This window comes from Salvia miltiorrhiza, chromosome 7 (assembly GCF_028751815.1).
Source record: "Salvia miltiorrhiza cultivar Shanhuang (shh) chromosome 7, IMPLAD_Smil_shh, whole genome shotgun sequence".
In the NCBI taxonomy this organism is placed as follows: Eukaryota; Viridiplantae; Streptophyta; class Magnoliopsida; order Lamiales; family Lamiaceae; genus Salvia; species Salvia miltiorrhiza.
Window position 1 is genome coordinate 7,706,754 of NC_080393.1, and position 15,381 is coordinate 7,722,134.

General features: G+C 35.7%; 1 protein-coding gene and 1 pseudogene across 1 annotated transcript; both read right to left on the bottom strand.

Moving 5' to 3' along the window:
• Positions 1-5,768: 5,768 nt before the first annotated feature.
• On the bottom strand, positions 5,769-9,220 carry LOC130992223 (heat shock cognate 70 kDa protein-like; annotated as a pseudogene).
• Positions 9,221-11,470: 2,250 nt separating this feature from the next.
• On the bottom strand, positions 11,471-12,839 carry LOC130992227 (auxin-responsive protein IAA17-like). The gene is made up of 5 exons (XM_057916775.1): positions 12,517-12,839; positions 12,238-12,419; positions 12,017-12,128; positions 11,812-11,873; positions 11,471-11,685 (listed from the first exon to the last, which is right to left on the bottom strand). Exons 1-5 carry the CDS (start codon positions 12,723-12,725, stop codon positions 11,648-11,650), a joined length of 603 nt encoding a protein of 200 aa, XP_057772758.1. The 5' UTR covers positions 12,726-12,839; the 3' UTR covers positions 11,471-11,647.
• Between the last annotated feature and the right edge of the window lie 2,542 nt (positions 12,840-15,381).

Sequence of the window (15,381 nt, forward strand, 5' to 3'; positions counted from 1 at the left end):
TTTATCGAACATCGTATCATTTGGAGTTTTAAGACCAACCAAGTTGTGGGCATCATCTCGTCGCAAACTTGACAGATCACCTCTAACTTCTGAGCATCATCTTGTCTGAAACTTGAAAGAGAATCATCTCGTCTAAAACTTGAAAGAGCATCATCTCGTCTGGAGTTTTGAGCATCACTCATCTAGAGTTTGAGAGAGCATCATCAAATATGAAATTATATTCAACCATGACTCCAATTGTCAACTATCTAACAAACATAACTCTAACAATTTAGATATTTTATTTATATATGTAATTTTATTAGTTCAAACTCTAGAGAGAAAGGAAAGAGAAGCGTTCTTAAAGCAATAAAAGAGAGAGCGTGCGCTTTATTTCATCATCGTAGGTATTTATAGGCATTACAGTCGGGGTAAAGTAATAAATTCGTCTGTTCATCTATTCCGCATGCTCGCTATCAAACTAATTAAGGCTATTATTAGATTATAACTTGTCAGGTCGTTGTCCCCTAATTACAGAGCTGGATTATGTCCTCATCATCCCGCTCTGTCTAGTAGCTCTGGATTTCCTTCCTTGGGGCAGACTTCTACTCTTTGGCTCCGCTCTGCTAAGTAGCTCCGCCTTTTGGCGAATTATCTTTGGCGTGTGGCTCCGCGCTCTGGCTCCAATAGCTTAGCTCTGACTCTGGATCTGGCGATTTGGCTCTGGCTCTGACTCTAATGACTTAGCTCAGACTCTAGATCTGGTGACTTGGCTCTGGCTCTGACTTTAATGACTTAGCTCTGGCATCTCTGCTCTGACATCTCTGCTCTGGTTAGCTCTGGCTCTGGCAACTCTGCTCTGGTTAGCTCTGGCTCTGGCATCTCTGCTCTGGCTAGCTCTGGCTCTGGCATCTCTGCTCTGGCCCTCTGCTCTGGTTAGCTCTGTCTCTGGCAGTTCTACTCTGGAAGCTCTGCTCTGGAAGCTTTGCTCTGGCAACTCTGCTCTGGTTAGCTCTGCTCTGGACTTTTCCCTCTGCCTATTTCTCACAGCTTCTTTGCTCCCTGCTGCTCATCTTTGGTATTCCACTTTGGTATTTCAAGCAAAGCCACGTGTCCTTATCTTAGGACCTTGCATATTTCACCCCTCATCAGAGTTGATAAATCATATTGCTTCCATGCATATAGGTCTTTTTATATTACTCCTTTTAAATGAATTTCGAGTCGTACAATAATTTAATGCAACATGTTAATTTCCAAGAACACAGATAATATATGTTTGATAAACAATACAAAATACTATTTGAAATATAGTAATATAATTATATGATTGGGATTTGGGACACTTCAAAATGAAATACTAAACCATATATTGTGCGACAAAGAGAGTTATAAAAGAAATATAGCCATAAAAGACTATATAATTTAGGCAATCCCAAAATAGAATATTGGACCAAATATTTGAGACGAAGCGAGCTAAGTGAAGAAAGGTATAGTAAGAAATTCGACTCTATATTATTATTTTTTTCAAATATATTAAATATGATTTATTAATTCATACCTACATACAGAAATAAAATAGAAACTGTAATTTTGGGATGGAGGGAGTAACCGATTTACCTGTAGTCATGAGCGCTGATTTGACGGCGGCCGGCGACCAATTCGGCCGAAAAATTTCACATAAGCAGCTCTGCTCTGGAAACTCTGCTCTAGCAACTCTGCTCTGGCAGCTCTGCTCTGGAAGCTTTGCTCTGGCAACTCTGCTCTGGTTAACTCTGCTCTGGTTAGCTCTGCTCTGGACTTTTCCCTCTGCCTATTTCTCACAGCTTCTTTGCTCCCTGCTGCTCATCTTTGGTATTCCACTTTGGTATTTCAAGCAAAGCCACGTGTCCTTATCTTAGGACCTTGCATATTTCACCCCTCATCAGAGTTGATAAATCATATTGCTTCCATGCATATAGGTCTTTTTATATTACTCCTTTTAAATGAATTTCGAGTCGTACAATAATTTAATGCAACATGTTAATTTCCAAGAACACATATAATATATGTTTGATAAACAATACAAAATACTATTTGAAATATAGTAATATAATTATATGATTGGGATTTGGGACACTTCAAAATGAAATACTAAACCATATATTGTGCGACAAAGAGAGTTATAAAAGAAATATAGCCATAAAAGACTATATAATTTAGGCAATCCCAAAATAGAATATTGGACCAAATATTTGAGACGAAGCGAGCTAAGTGAAGAAAGGTATAGTAAGAAATTTGACTCTATATTATTATTTTTTTCAAATATATTAAATATGATTTATTAATTCATACATACATACAGAAATAAAATAGAAACTGTAATTTTGGGATGGAGTGAGTAACCGATTTACCTGTAGTCATGAGCGCTGATTTGACGGCGGCTGGCGACCAATTCAGCCGAAAAAATTTCACATAAGCAGCTCTGCTCTGGAAGCTATACTCTAGCAACTCTGCTCTGGCAGCTCTGCTCTGGAAGCTTTGCTCTGGCAACTCTGCTCTGGTTAACTCTGCTCTGGTTAACTCTGCTCTGGACTTTTCCCTCTGCCTATTTCTCACAGCTTCTTTGCTCCCTGCTGCTCATCTTTGGTATTCCAAGCAAAGCCACATGTCCTGATCTTAGGACCTTGCATATTTCACCCCTCATCAGAGTTGATAAATCATATTGCTTCCATGCAACAATCACAACACGCTTGAGAGTAGATGCCAACATTCTTCAAACAAAATACCATTAGTGAGAAATTAGTACTAGCAAATGAGAGCAGAGACCAGATCAGAGAAGCTCGGAAGGTCAGAGCAGAAACCAGAGCAGAGCAGCTCCGAAGCTCAGAGCAGATCAAATCGAAATGTCAGAGCAGAGCAGATCGGAAGGTCAGAGCGCTCAGCTCGGAAGGTTTGATATTTAGTGGCATTAGCCATCTTGACAAGAAATAATAAATGACAGTGAATTTAAACTAAAATTTTACCCATTCGTCGACTACAATCATTTCTATGTCTTCTTTGCCTGACATGTCCTTTTGAATCCACAAGCGTAGGATTCTAACAGTTACAGTTTTATTTCTCATTTTATCGTGGAGGTCACTCAAGCGTATAGATCCATTAGTCGTCGACATGTGGACAATTATAAAAAAAGTCATAAACCAATTAATATTCGATGAAATGCAATCTATCACCAAATTCATCAGCAACACAATCAAACACAAACCAATTAATATTCGATGAAATGCAATTAACATATCCCAACACGCGCCCCATAGTTGGTAGACAATAGAATATTCGAATTTCATTTAGGCATTTCGTGGAACAGTTGGTACACAATAGCATATTCTGTTTTTAAAATGCAAACAACAGAAGAAGGAAATGCAATCTATCACCAAATTCATCAGCAACACAATCAAACACAACTATAAATGTTTCAAACAGGATGTAACAATTTACAATTTACCCTATGCAAATTTCACATATCAAACAATACACTACACAAAAATAAAAACTACTTATGAAGAAGAAAAATAAAAAACAACACACCTTTATTGGTAGTGAGGGAATTGGCGGAGTCGTCGAGGAGCGGTAGATTTTAAAAGTGGAATAGGTAGGATTTTGATTGGAGTGGTGTTGGTAAAAAAAATAAATCTTGAAACCATTATTTATAGTGGAAAAGGAGGATGTTGATTGTGAGTGAATAGAGAGATATTTTAAGAAAATCCTGCACTAATTGAGATTTGAGCAGCGTCTAATGTTTGAAAAGAGAGGATTTGAGGCATGATATAGTTAGAAGGCAAATTAGAAGGAGTAAGGAGAAGACTTAGCAGTTAATAGTAAATGAAAAATTAGCGTGATTCTGGAGGACGACAAATTAGGGTGTTAAACAAAATTTAATATGTAATGGGGTATTTTCAAGGTAAGAGCTGAGACCAGTGCAGAGCCACTCGGAAGGTAAAAGCAGAGACCAGATCAGAGCAGGAGTGAAGGTCAGAGTAGCTAGATACCAGAGCAGAGCAGACCAGACCAGACCATACCAGAGAGGATTAACGTGAAAAATTACAGATCAGATTCACAAATTTCGATGTAAAGTTGACTTTTATTTCCATTTAAATGCACCATGTAATCCGTTAATGTTGCAGTAAATAATAAAGAAGATTTGAACAAATCTTGGTTAATATAGCGTGTAGTAATATATAATATGAATATACTATAGATGTGTCACGTAGGCTAAGAGTTTTGAAAAGAGGATTTGAGGACTGCCACGTAGGCTAATGCCTAATCGTATTATAGAGTAAATAAATAGGTTGATGGGCAAATGTCAAAATATGAAACAATTCACTGCCTCAAGTTAAATCTTTTTTACCTCAAATTTTCTTTGCGCCTACTTAAATATTTTTTGACGACGTCTTCCTTTTATTCCCCTTTTCTTCACTTATTGCAAGGAACTCAACTCGACCTTTGAAGGCCCATAAATATGAGTTAAGATGGAGTTCAAATCATCTAAATCCATGAGCTCCAATTGAGCTCATATGTTATGAGTCCTCAAGTTCAAATCAAAGTATGAAGCCTTAAATTCGAACCAAGATCAAACTCATCAAAATATTGTAAAAATGTCACTAAATTTATCAGAAAAAAAAACACACAACTAAGGGTAAATATATCTATTTATATTAAAGTTGATAATTTTATAAAAATAAAATAATGGAATGCATATAATTTGTCTTTGCTATATGAAATTGGATATTTTTGCTATTTACTCAGTGATTTGTACTCCCTCCGTCCACGAAATCAAGGCCTAGGTAAAAAAACACGGGTTTTAAGAAAAAGTGTATTTTTATTAGTTGAGTGAAGAAGGGGACCCACAAAATGTATTGTTTATTAGTTGAGTGGAGAAAGGGACCCACCAATTAATGTATTGTTTATTAGTTGAGTGGAGAAAAAGTATAGTGGAGAAAGGGACCCACTAATTAAATATGAATAAAAACTTTCCAAAAATAGAAAGTAGAAAGTAGGCCTTGTTTTTGTGGACATCCCAAAAAGGCAAGTAGGCCTTTATTTCGTGGACGGAGGGAGTAGTATATTAGTTACAAGTTAGTATGGTGGTTAGTATTTTGTAAATAGTATAACAAATAACCATTCAAATTTCAATGCATGCCATACAATTTCCTTAGTTATCGAACATACTGATTTTAGATATTAAATATATAAACTCAGGGTGTGTTCACTTTGATGGGTGGGAAAAGGAAGGATAACAAAAATGTATGCCTTTAAATATTTTTTTTCTTATCTTACATTTCACACAAAAGAGAAGTTCACCCCCATTTTGGTCTGATAATATTATCCCTCCTTGAAGTGAAAATAAGGAAAGAAAAATAGTGAACTTCAATTTTGTATAAAATGTGAGATAAGAAAGGAGAGATTTAAAAGCATAAAATTTTGTTATTCATCCATTTAAAATGATAAAAAGCAAATACACCCTTATAATATAACTCTTCTTCATAGAGTATATGTAGATAGATTAAAGAAAAAAGGTAGAATTTTAATGCTACTCTTGCAGATTGATGAAACAATACAATGAAAATTAATATACTGATGAGTGATGAGGATGGGGACTTCAATCTGAAATAATCCATTTTATATTGGCGGATGTCGTGGAGCATATCTAATTTCAATTATAAGGTCAAAAGGAGAACAGATGAAACTTGCAAAAATCAACGCAGAAATCGTCACCCATTAAGACCCACATGTCAACGCAAAAAACGAAAAAAGAAAAAAGGATAATTCTTCCACACTGAAATGCTGGCCTTAATTAGTGTCGTAGCGGATTACTATACAGGCAAAAAGGAACAAAAAATCTACTTGTTCATTCTTAATGGATGTTGGCGATGATCGCGTTGAAAATCCTCTCCATCTCCTTCTTCTTGTCTTTGAAATCATCAATTGTTTGAGTCCAACCATTGTATAGCAGACTCGAAAGCATCCATCATCTTCTTCTTCTGGGCTGCTGTGAGCTTGGCTGCATTCTTGTCATCATAGATGGTGTTCCTCATCTTGTAGGCGTAGTCCTCGAAAGCCATCTTGGCATCAACCTTCTTCTTAAACTGCTCATCTGCATCCTGCACCATCTTCTCTATTTCTTCCTTGGACAGCCTACCCTTGTTGTTGGTGATGGTGATCTTGTTCTTCTGTCCAGTCGCTGTCTCCTCCGCTGACACGCTTGTGATTCCATTCGCATCAATGTCGACTCGAGTAACACCTCTGAGCGCCCGAGTAATGCCTGCGAGCACGAATCTCCCTATTAGATTGTTGTCCTTTGTCCTCGTTCTTTCACCTTCGTATACCGGAATATGCATACTGGTCTGATAGTCAACCGACGTGACGAGTGTACGCTCCTTCCTTATTGGGATAGTTGTATTCCTCGGGATGATTACGTACATCACTCGCTCAGCCGTAGTAGAGATACCAAGCGACAACGGAGTGACATCCATAAGAATGAGATTCTGCACCTTCTCATCACCTTCACCACTTAAGATTGCAGCTTGCACAGCAGCACCATAAGCCACGGCTTCATCAGGGTTAATGGTCTCGAGCTTCTTCATCTTGTCTTTGAAAACATGAGCCTCTGCATATTTGTTTGACTCCATCTTCTTCTTGTCTGCTGCAGTGAGGTTGGCTGCACATCTGATGGTGCGTAGTTCTCCACAGCATTCCTGGCATCAACCTTCTTCCCATACTCGTCGTCCTCCCACTTGTACTTGTCCGCATCCTGCACCATCTTCTCTATATCTTTCTTAGACAGCCTAGCTCTGTCATTGGTGATGATGATCTTGTTCTTGTTTCCGTTCGCCATCGCCTCCGCTGACACACTCATGATACCGTTTGCATCAATGTCGATGCACACTTTGATTTCAGGAACACCTCTGGGTGCCGGTGGAATCCCTTGGAGCAGGAATTTCCCTAGCAGATTGTTGTCTTTCGTCCTTGCTCTCTCACCCTCGTACACATTAATCGACACAGCAGTCTGATTGTCCGTTTTTGTGGTGAAAATCTTGTCCCTCCTTGTAGGGATGGTTTTATTCCACTCATCACATCTCCATCACATTCAACACCAAGCGACAACGGAGTGACATCTAAAAGAACCAAATTCTGCACCTTCTCATTGCCTTCACCACTCAACTTGGCAGCTAGCCCCGCAGCACCTTCGTCTGGGTTAATGCTCTTGCACACTTTTTTCCCATCGAACATCTCCTGCAACATCTGTTGCACCTTGGGAATTCTGCTCGACCCCCCAACCAACACCACCTCATCCACGCTGCTCTTCTCCATCTTTGCAGCCTGCAAACACATCTTAACTAACTCCATACACTTGTCGAACAAATCCATGTTAAGCTCCCCAAATTTAGCACGAGTGATGGTCGAAAATAGATCAACCCCTTCAAACAATGATTCAATCTCAATCGTGGTTTCACAAGTGGAGGAAAGGAACCACTTGGCCCTTTCACAAGCGCTCTTCAATCTCCTAATAGCTCTTGGATTCCCACTAATATCCTTGTTCTTCTTCTGCTTGAACTCCAAGATGAGTATGTCCAGCATAAGCCTTCACTTCTATGATGCCCGACTCAATCTGCACCAGAGACACATCGAACGTGCCACCACCAAGGTCGAAAATGAGCACATTTTTAGCTCTTTTATCCAGACCGTATGCGATTGCTGCAGCAGTAGGCTCATTGATGATCCTCATAACGTTAAGGCCAGCAATGGTTCCGGCATCCACGGTGGCCCTACGCTGAGAGTCGTTAAAATAAGCAGGCACTGTGACAACAACATTCTTGACAGTTGATCCAAGATATGCCTCGGCGACAAGCTTCATCTTGGTGAGCACCATTGAGGAGATCTCCTCAGCCGAAATCCGTATCTCCTCTCCTTTGTAGGTTACTACCACCATAGGCCTGTTGGTGGGGCTAGGAATGACCTTGAATGGCCAGTGTACCATGTCACTCTGAACCGTTGGATCACTGAATTTGCGGCCGATCAGCCTCTTTGCATCTGTGCAACACAGAATAACAAAAAATTCAACTATTTGGAGTATAAAGATTAAAAACATTTAATCTTTCATTAGTCGTCTCATTGTATGGCTGGGTTTTATAAATTTTTAATTTTTTATTTCAATTCAGCATTTTGGCATAACTATTAAACTGTCTTCTATTTTTGTGCTCCGAAAGTATTGTTAATATGATTAATTAAAATAAAACAAAAAAATTAAAACGTAATTATGACATAATTAATTCCCACCGTGAAAAAATCAGCCATTATAGAAACGGCCTTGCTCTGAAGTGAGCAGAAGAAGAAAGAGTGGCAGTGGAGATAAAGAGTGTGGATTAAGAGATGAGGCGGATTAAGCAGTAGAGCAGCGGGCATTGAATAGTGTTGGTGGGAGAGGGGAATTTCTCCTTCTCTGCTTGTTTTGCGCTGGCGTTTCGTAGCGCTCCCAACATCATTGCCACACTCTAGCTTCCCGAGGTCTCACTTAATACTAGTATCTTCTTCTTTTAATAAGAATAACATGAACAATTGATTTATGATAAGGATGGGACGTATACCTTAATAAATTGTTCATACCTTATACCTTACCTAATTTGTGGGTTTTGTTTCAGCATTTCTAGAGAAGCATTATGTGAAGCAACATTGAGGAACTAAGGAGCAGGGGAAGCAAGGTGATGCATGCCACTACAATGGCCAATCATCAACTGCTCGCAAACCTTAAATTTGATCGCATCATTTTCAACTTTCCCTACGTTGGATTGAAAGGTTACAAGAATTTTCCCTTGCGTAAGCCAAATTGGTTGTGATTACATTTATTCAGCTAGCTTAGTGATACTGATGCGTGTGTGTGCAGATGGTTTCTGGAGAATGCAAGAGAGATGATAAACGCAAAAAAAAAAAAAACATGAAAAGTAGAAGAGAAAACTGACCGAAAATAGTGCGGGTGGGATTATTGGCGACTTGATTCTTGGCGGCGTCTCCGATGAGACGCTCGGAGTCGGTGAAGACGGCGTGGTGCGGTTGCCATGATCATTCGGTATGATCTCAATACGGTCGTGCTGCCATGCCGCCAAGCACGAGTAGGTAGTTCCCAAATCGATCCCGATCGCACGTCCTTCCCCTTCACCCGCCATTCATGCCAACAAAATAAATTCAGATGCTCTGTCAAACCGTGAAATACACGATACTGTAAAAAAGGTAAAAGCCCTAGTTAACTCTTTTTTTTTTTTTTTTTTTGAAAACAGGGCTTTTACCAATTTAAAATCAGTTGGGCTCAGCTTGGGCCTTTCTTTTAATTAAAAGAATTGAATTGGACATGAAATAAGACAAAAGAGTTCAGTTTATTTCATCATCTTCTTGGGCTGTACATTTTCTTTGATAAACAAATGGGATTATCTATTAATTTGGGCCAAGGTTAATGCTTATATAGCTTAATTAAAGATTTAGTTTGCTTATTTAATTTGATTCTAATTTGGGATAATTAATTATTTTAGAAAAGAATTACATTAATATATCACTACGTGCATAATCATGTGAATATAGCATAAAGAGAGTTTATCAAAATTTTAAGTTATGATCTGGCAATAAGAAGATTTTGATGAATTAATTTTTCAAGACTTCTAACTAAAAGTTTTGAAAACTCGGGTGTAGAATATCAGGATTTCATAGCTTTTCAGAGATATTTGCTAAGACCAATACGTGAGACTTATTAAGATTAGATATCTTGTACTCAGGTTTACTAGAGAGAAGAAATTAGCATTACTTCTATGTTTGTACATCTTTTATCTACAGATTTGGTATATCAAGGTGAACTTTTATTTTTCAAAGTATATTTTTAGTTATTGAACTCTACATATTTATGTAAATGCAAATGAGTGTCCATGTTTAAATGTTTTTATCTTTCTATTGATTAAAGAGCTCCTATGCCTTTAACAATCGGCTCCTGACCAACGTAGCAATTGGATCGCTCTGGTTATGATTAGTGTACACACAAAGAAGTATTGTGGGCTTCTTCCACTTGTCTCATACTATCAGACTTGGGCTGTTTTCATTTCTGATACTCCCTCCGTCCGCCAAAATTATGTAAAATTGCTTGGGCACGGGATTTAATAAAATTGGTGATGATTTTGATGTAGTGGAGAAAGGGTCCCACCACTTTATGAGATGTGTGGTTGAGATTGAGTTTTGAGTGAGTTTTTTGTAAATAAAGAGTGTTAGTAAGGATAAAATATTAAAGAAGATGGTGGGACCATTGCCATAAAAGGAAAGTGACATAATCTTGACGGACGCCAAATATAGTAATTTTTACATAATCTTGGCGGACGGAGGGAGTATCATCTATGATAGCGAATATTTGTAGGCTGCTCCCACGTATTCACATAACACGCGAAGTGATCCTAGCTCCCACATATTATGAAACACAATTCCAGTCACCTAGCTCCCACCACTGCATATAAGATCCTCAAGTTGAGGCGGCGAAGCAATCATTGTCATACCACTCTGCTCAAGCTTGCAATTCCGTAACTCTCTGCAACTTACCTCCAAACTTTGGTTTCTACTTGGTTTTATAAAGCCCTCAGCAACCCAAAGTTTGACATCAATTTTATAATCTTCTGGATATAATCCCAAGTAAAGAGAACACGGTTTCAAGGAAACAAGCAAGTGCTTGTATCACGGTTGCCCTCACCTGATTTTTTCAAGCCCAAGCTCTTATTTTTCTTTTTCTTTTTCTGAAATTGTGAAATTAATTCGACTAATTATGAAATATTTGATGTGTGTAAAGTGGATGAGGACCATTTATTTAATGTGTGTAGAGAAGGTAGGGACCACATGCTATTTTTGAAAAGTGCCACAAACAAAAAAGACAAGTGTGTCAATTGAAGTGGGATGGGGGAGTATTAGTGTAAAAGCCATATTTATTTAAAGATTATAACTTTAAAAAAATCTCTCGTTCTTCCCTCTTTTTTAATAAATCTATTTTTCACTTCTTTTTTATTTTTACTTTTCTTTTCTTTTCTTTTCTTTGAACTTATTTTATTTTGTTAATTTTATTTTATATTTTCATAATATCAAATTTTATTATTGTGAATTCTTCTTAATATTTGTAATTCATCTCAAATATATTCAGTTAAAATAATAGTATTTTTTATATATATTTATAAATTTTATATTATTATTAATTTAATATTAATTTCATATATAAAAATTGTAAAAGCGTTTCCTTGCATTATTATGCATTACACGAATATGAATGCTAAATTGTCATGTATTCACAATTACTATATATAGTAAAAAACATCTTCTGCACATCTGTGAGTATCCACGAATCAATCTCTACCAAGATCTTGGAAAGCTTCAAATTGGGTTTTCAGATTTACAATCTTTATAGTATAATACAATCATCTTATAGTTATAATTTTATAACGAATCATTGGAATAGCTGCTGTATTTTGAAATTTCCAAAAAGAAAATAAATCCCCAAAATCGATAATACATCAAAAGTTTGTGCATATAACTAAATTCTAAAGATCTAGTACAACAAAAGAAGGCCTCTATGTACAAGAAACTCTAAACCAAGAGATGATTGCGGCCAAATCCTTCTTAATCAATTTATGCTTAACCCCTTCGAAGATGTTTTCGGTGCTGCAAAAAAGAAGGAAAAAAAGAATTATATACATTTCAAATTATGCATACATCGTGCTAATTAATTAAACAAAGTATAGAAATTAATCTGAACTAAATATAATCAAACATGATTCTAGCTCTTACCTAATCCAATAGCCTCTGAACTCTTCATCAATCTCACTCTCTTACATGACTCAACAAACATTCTGCACCAACCAATAAAAATAAATTAATAAAATTAGAAAATTAAACAATTTGATCAAAATCAATAATCTAGATCCCGCATTAAGGCCATCCAAGGAATAATACAAAACTAAATTTCACAATATATAAATATTCGATGACTTACTTCCAAGGAACATCTCCAACCAACATCCAGTCCCCATCTCTATCCTCATAAGTAGGTACATATTCTGTGCCATTTGCAGAATCCATTATCTTCCTCTCATTCATCACATTACCTGAATCCACATTAATTGAAAATTAAAAAAATTATCAAAATCAATATTTCAAACTTAAAATAAATAAATAAAAAATGATATTCTAAAAATGAGTTTTTCATGTACTTACAAATGGTTAAGCATGTAAACATGTCCTCCAATGCAGCCAAGAGCTGTTGATAACTAGAATAATTTTGAAGATCAACTTTTCTTAAATATGGAGCTCCATCCACAGCTACCTTCACATATTTGCAGGTTTTCATCATGTTTTTTCTGTACGATCTCACCGGTGGCCACCCCACAACTTGTGCCCTACAAATCAACAACATTTTTCATAAATCTCGAGTATTGTATTTCATATATATATATATATATATGTAATGCGAGTAGATGAATAAACTAAACTCACTTGGCCGGAGGCGGTGTTGAGACACTAACTTCGTCACGATCGCAACTCGCACCCAGTTTCAAATCCACCAGTTCACCAAATCCGCGCTTGGACCCGGACTTGGGCGCCGCCGCCGCGCCTCCACCGCCAGGTAAGCCCAACGTAAGCTCCGTTTTCAGGCAGCCGGAATATTCCATTTCCGACAGAGCGCTTCCTATTTCCGTTGACATTTTCCGCTGTCTGAACAGGAAGAAAAGTTTTGACTATTTTGGGTTCAACTGCTTTGCGTGTTATTTTTCTTTTTAGTTTTTGTTGCTTTTGAGATTGGGATGAGAGAAGAGTGAGATATAAAGAGGAGGAAACAAGACGTCAGCGTTTTGGTAGACGATGGACCACTCATCAATCGACGCGTGTCAGATGATGAGTGATTTTGATTTCCAAGTCGATTTGTTCATCTGTTGTGATGGTAAGCGTGTGGGTGTGCGTGTTTTGTGATTTTGAGTGCCTTTCGACATTAGGGCCCACCATGTACGATTTTGTCTTTTTACATTATACTAGTAGGGGGGGCTTCTTATTGTAGCTAAATTGGTGTACCGGGTCCACACAAAACTCATAAAATAAAATTAATTAAATGGTGATATATAATAATGTTACTCTTTTTGTTAAATCGTGATATTTAATAAGTATTCTTTGTCGTAAAAAAATTGCATACTAATAAAGTGCTTAAGTTTTTCTCTTTTTACCTCTAGTTATTAGATTAAAAATTGGCCGATTAAATAATTCATTTGTAGGTTATCAAAACTAAATGTATTATAAATAAGAATAAAAGGAAAGGTTCGATATATTTTTATAAATCCAGATATGATATTTAGAAACAAATTTATATATTCAAACAGGATGCTTAGGATACTTTTATTCAACGAAAGAGAGAGTAATTGCTAAATTAGACTGTCAGCCTCAAATACACGATTGCCTTTAGCCATAGTCCAAAGAATAAAAATTATTATTTTAAAAATATGTTACTCGATCATTTTTTTTTAATATATTTGTAATAATTTGATGTACTAGTATATTAATTTATAAGAGCACCAGGAGAATATTTGTATATGAATATAAAAGAAAATATATACTCACTCTATTCATAAAGAACTTTCTATAAAAGAGTGACATTAGTTTTATGAAAATGTTATTGAGTGTATTGAGAGTAACATAGAGAAAAAGTTGTTAGGTGTATTGTGATGTGAGTAATGAAAAAGTGTTGTAATTAGTAATGACGGTAATAAAACCCGAAAATAAGGGTAAATAGAGTGTGATAAATGATGTAATATAGTCCAACACTAGATAAAAAATTCTTTTGCGAAAGTCCCAAAAAAGAAAAGTATAAAGTTCTTTCAACGGGGAGAGTGTAATAATAGAGATACATAATAGAGATATTCATGAAACAGAAATATGTGGGATGGAAGATATGTTATGAAATGTGTTGGTTAGATTATTCAAATATTATTTATAAAATTGTGGGTTATTTGTGCAAAATATATGTACGCGTTAAAATATGAGATATAAATATTATTGATTAGAGACAGTCTTAAGAAAAACAAATGTATATTTGATAAGTAGAGAAAGGGTTCCACACATTAGAAAAAATGATATTTAATGGAATTGTTTTAAAAAATGATGAATCTATTAGTGGCAATGTGTATAAATATATAAAAATTGTGAAGTTTTTCCACAAATGGAGTAGAAACATATTGTGTAGGCGAACGAAAATGAAAAATTACCAAGATGTTTCGTAAATGAAAAGGGTATATATAACAAAATATAAATAATTACCATGTAATATAAATATGCTGTAAAGGCTACAAAAGGTTAGGTGGAGTTCAAAAGTGTAAAAGTGATGTAACATGAAATGATATACTAGTTTGGCAAGCTAGGTTACTAAATTTGTTGGCAATTCCATTTAAGTTAAAATGGTTGTCACTTTTTATCTTTGTACAAATCTTACACACTCTCTCTCTTTTAAAATAGTGTGCACTTCAAATTATTTTATAAAATTTAATAAATGTTAATTGAATGTTGTGTACAGAGAAAGTAATTCATTTTTATTGTTTTTATTGTAATATAATGATGGTAAAAAATAAAAAAATAAAGAGTTTGTCGTGAGTTAGCATTCGAATGAAATGTGCACAATTTTGCGAGATGTACTGGAAAAAAAAAATGCATACTATTTCGAGACGGAGATAATATATATTTTATCGTTAAAAGGCATCCTATCTCATTATTAGGGCAGTAATTTTTCTCGAGCTCTACACTATCAAAAAGTGTGTTTGATTTGATTGCAATTTTATCATGACAAAAAGAGGGGCAAAAATAATTTTACCCTTTAAATTTCTCATTTCTTTTCACTCATTTTTTACAAAATTTGTTTTAACCATTTGTCATTTCTTCTTTTCACTAATTCACCCTAAGGACAACATAATATTATTCCTTCATTTTTTTGTGTGATAATATTATACTCCCTTCGTCCCAAATTAATAGGCCACTAAGGTTGGGCATGAATATTAAGAAACAAATAATTTATATTAAAATAGGAGAGATAATGTAAATTTTCTTGTGGATATATTTATCCAAAAAATAGAGGGAGAAATAAAGAAGTGAGTTATATGAGGATATTTGTTATGTTTTGATTTTTTATTTTAGGAAGTGGCCTATTAAAATGGGACATTCAAATACAAAAATATGGTCTATTAAATTGGGATGGAGGAATACATGTTTGGAGTGAAAAAGACGATGAATAGTAAATTAGGTAATTCTCTTATGTAAAAATAATCAGAGAAAAGAAATGAGAGATTGGAAAGAATAATTCTTTTTATCTTTATCTTTTTCATG

Excerpts from the sequence above, each read along its gene's own strand:
- LOC130992227 (XM_057916775.1), bottom strand. The coding sequence starts at position 12,725 with ATGTCAACGGAAATAGGAAGCGCTCTGTCGGAAATGGAATATTCCGGC. Across the intron at positions 12,420-12,516 it reads TCAACACCGCCTCCGGCCAA|GGCACAAGTTGTGGGGTGGC; the intron begins GTGAGTTTAGTT and ends GTTGATTTGTAG. Across the intron at positions 11,686-11,811 it reads TTCAGAGGCTATTGGATTAG|CACCGAAAACATCTTCGAAG; the intron begins GTAAGAGCTAGA and ends TCTTTTTTGCAG.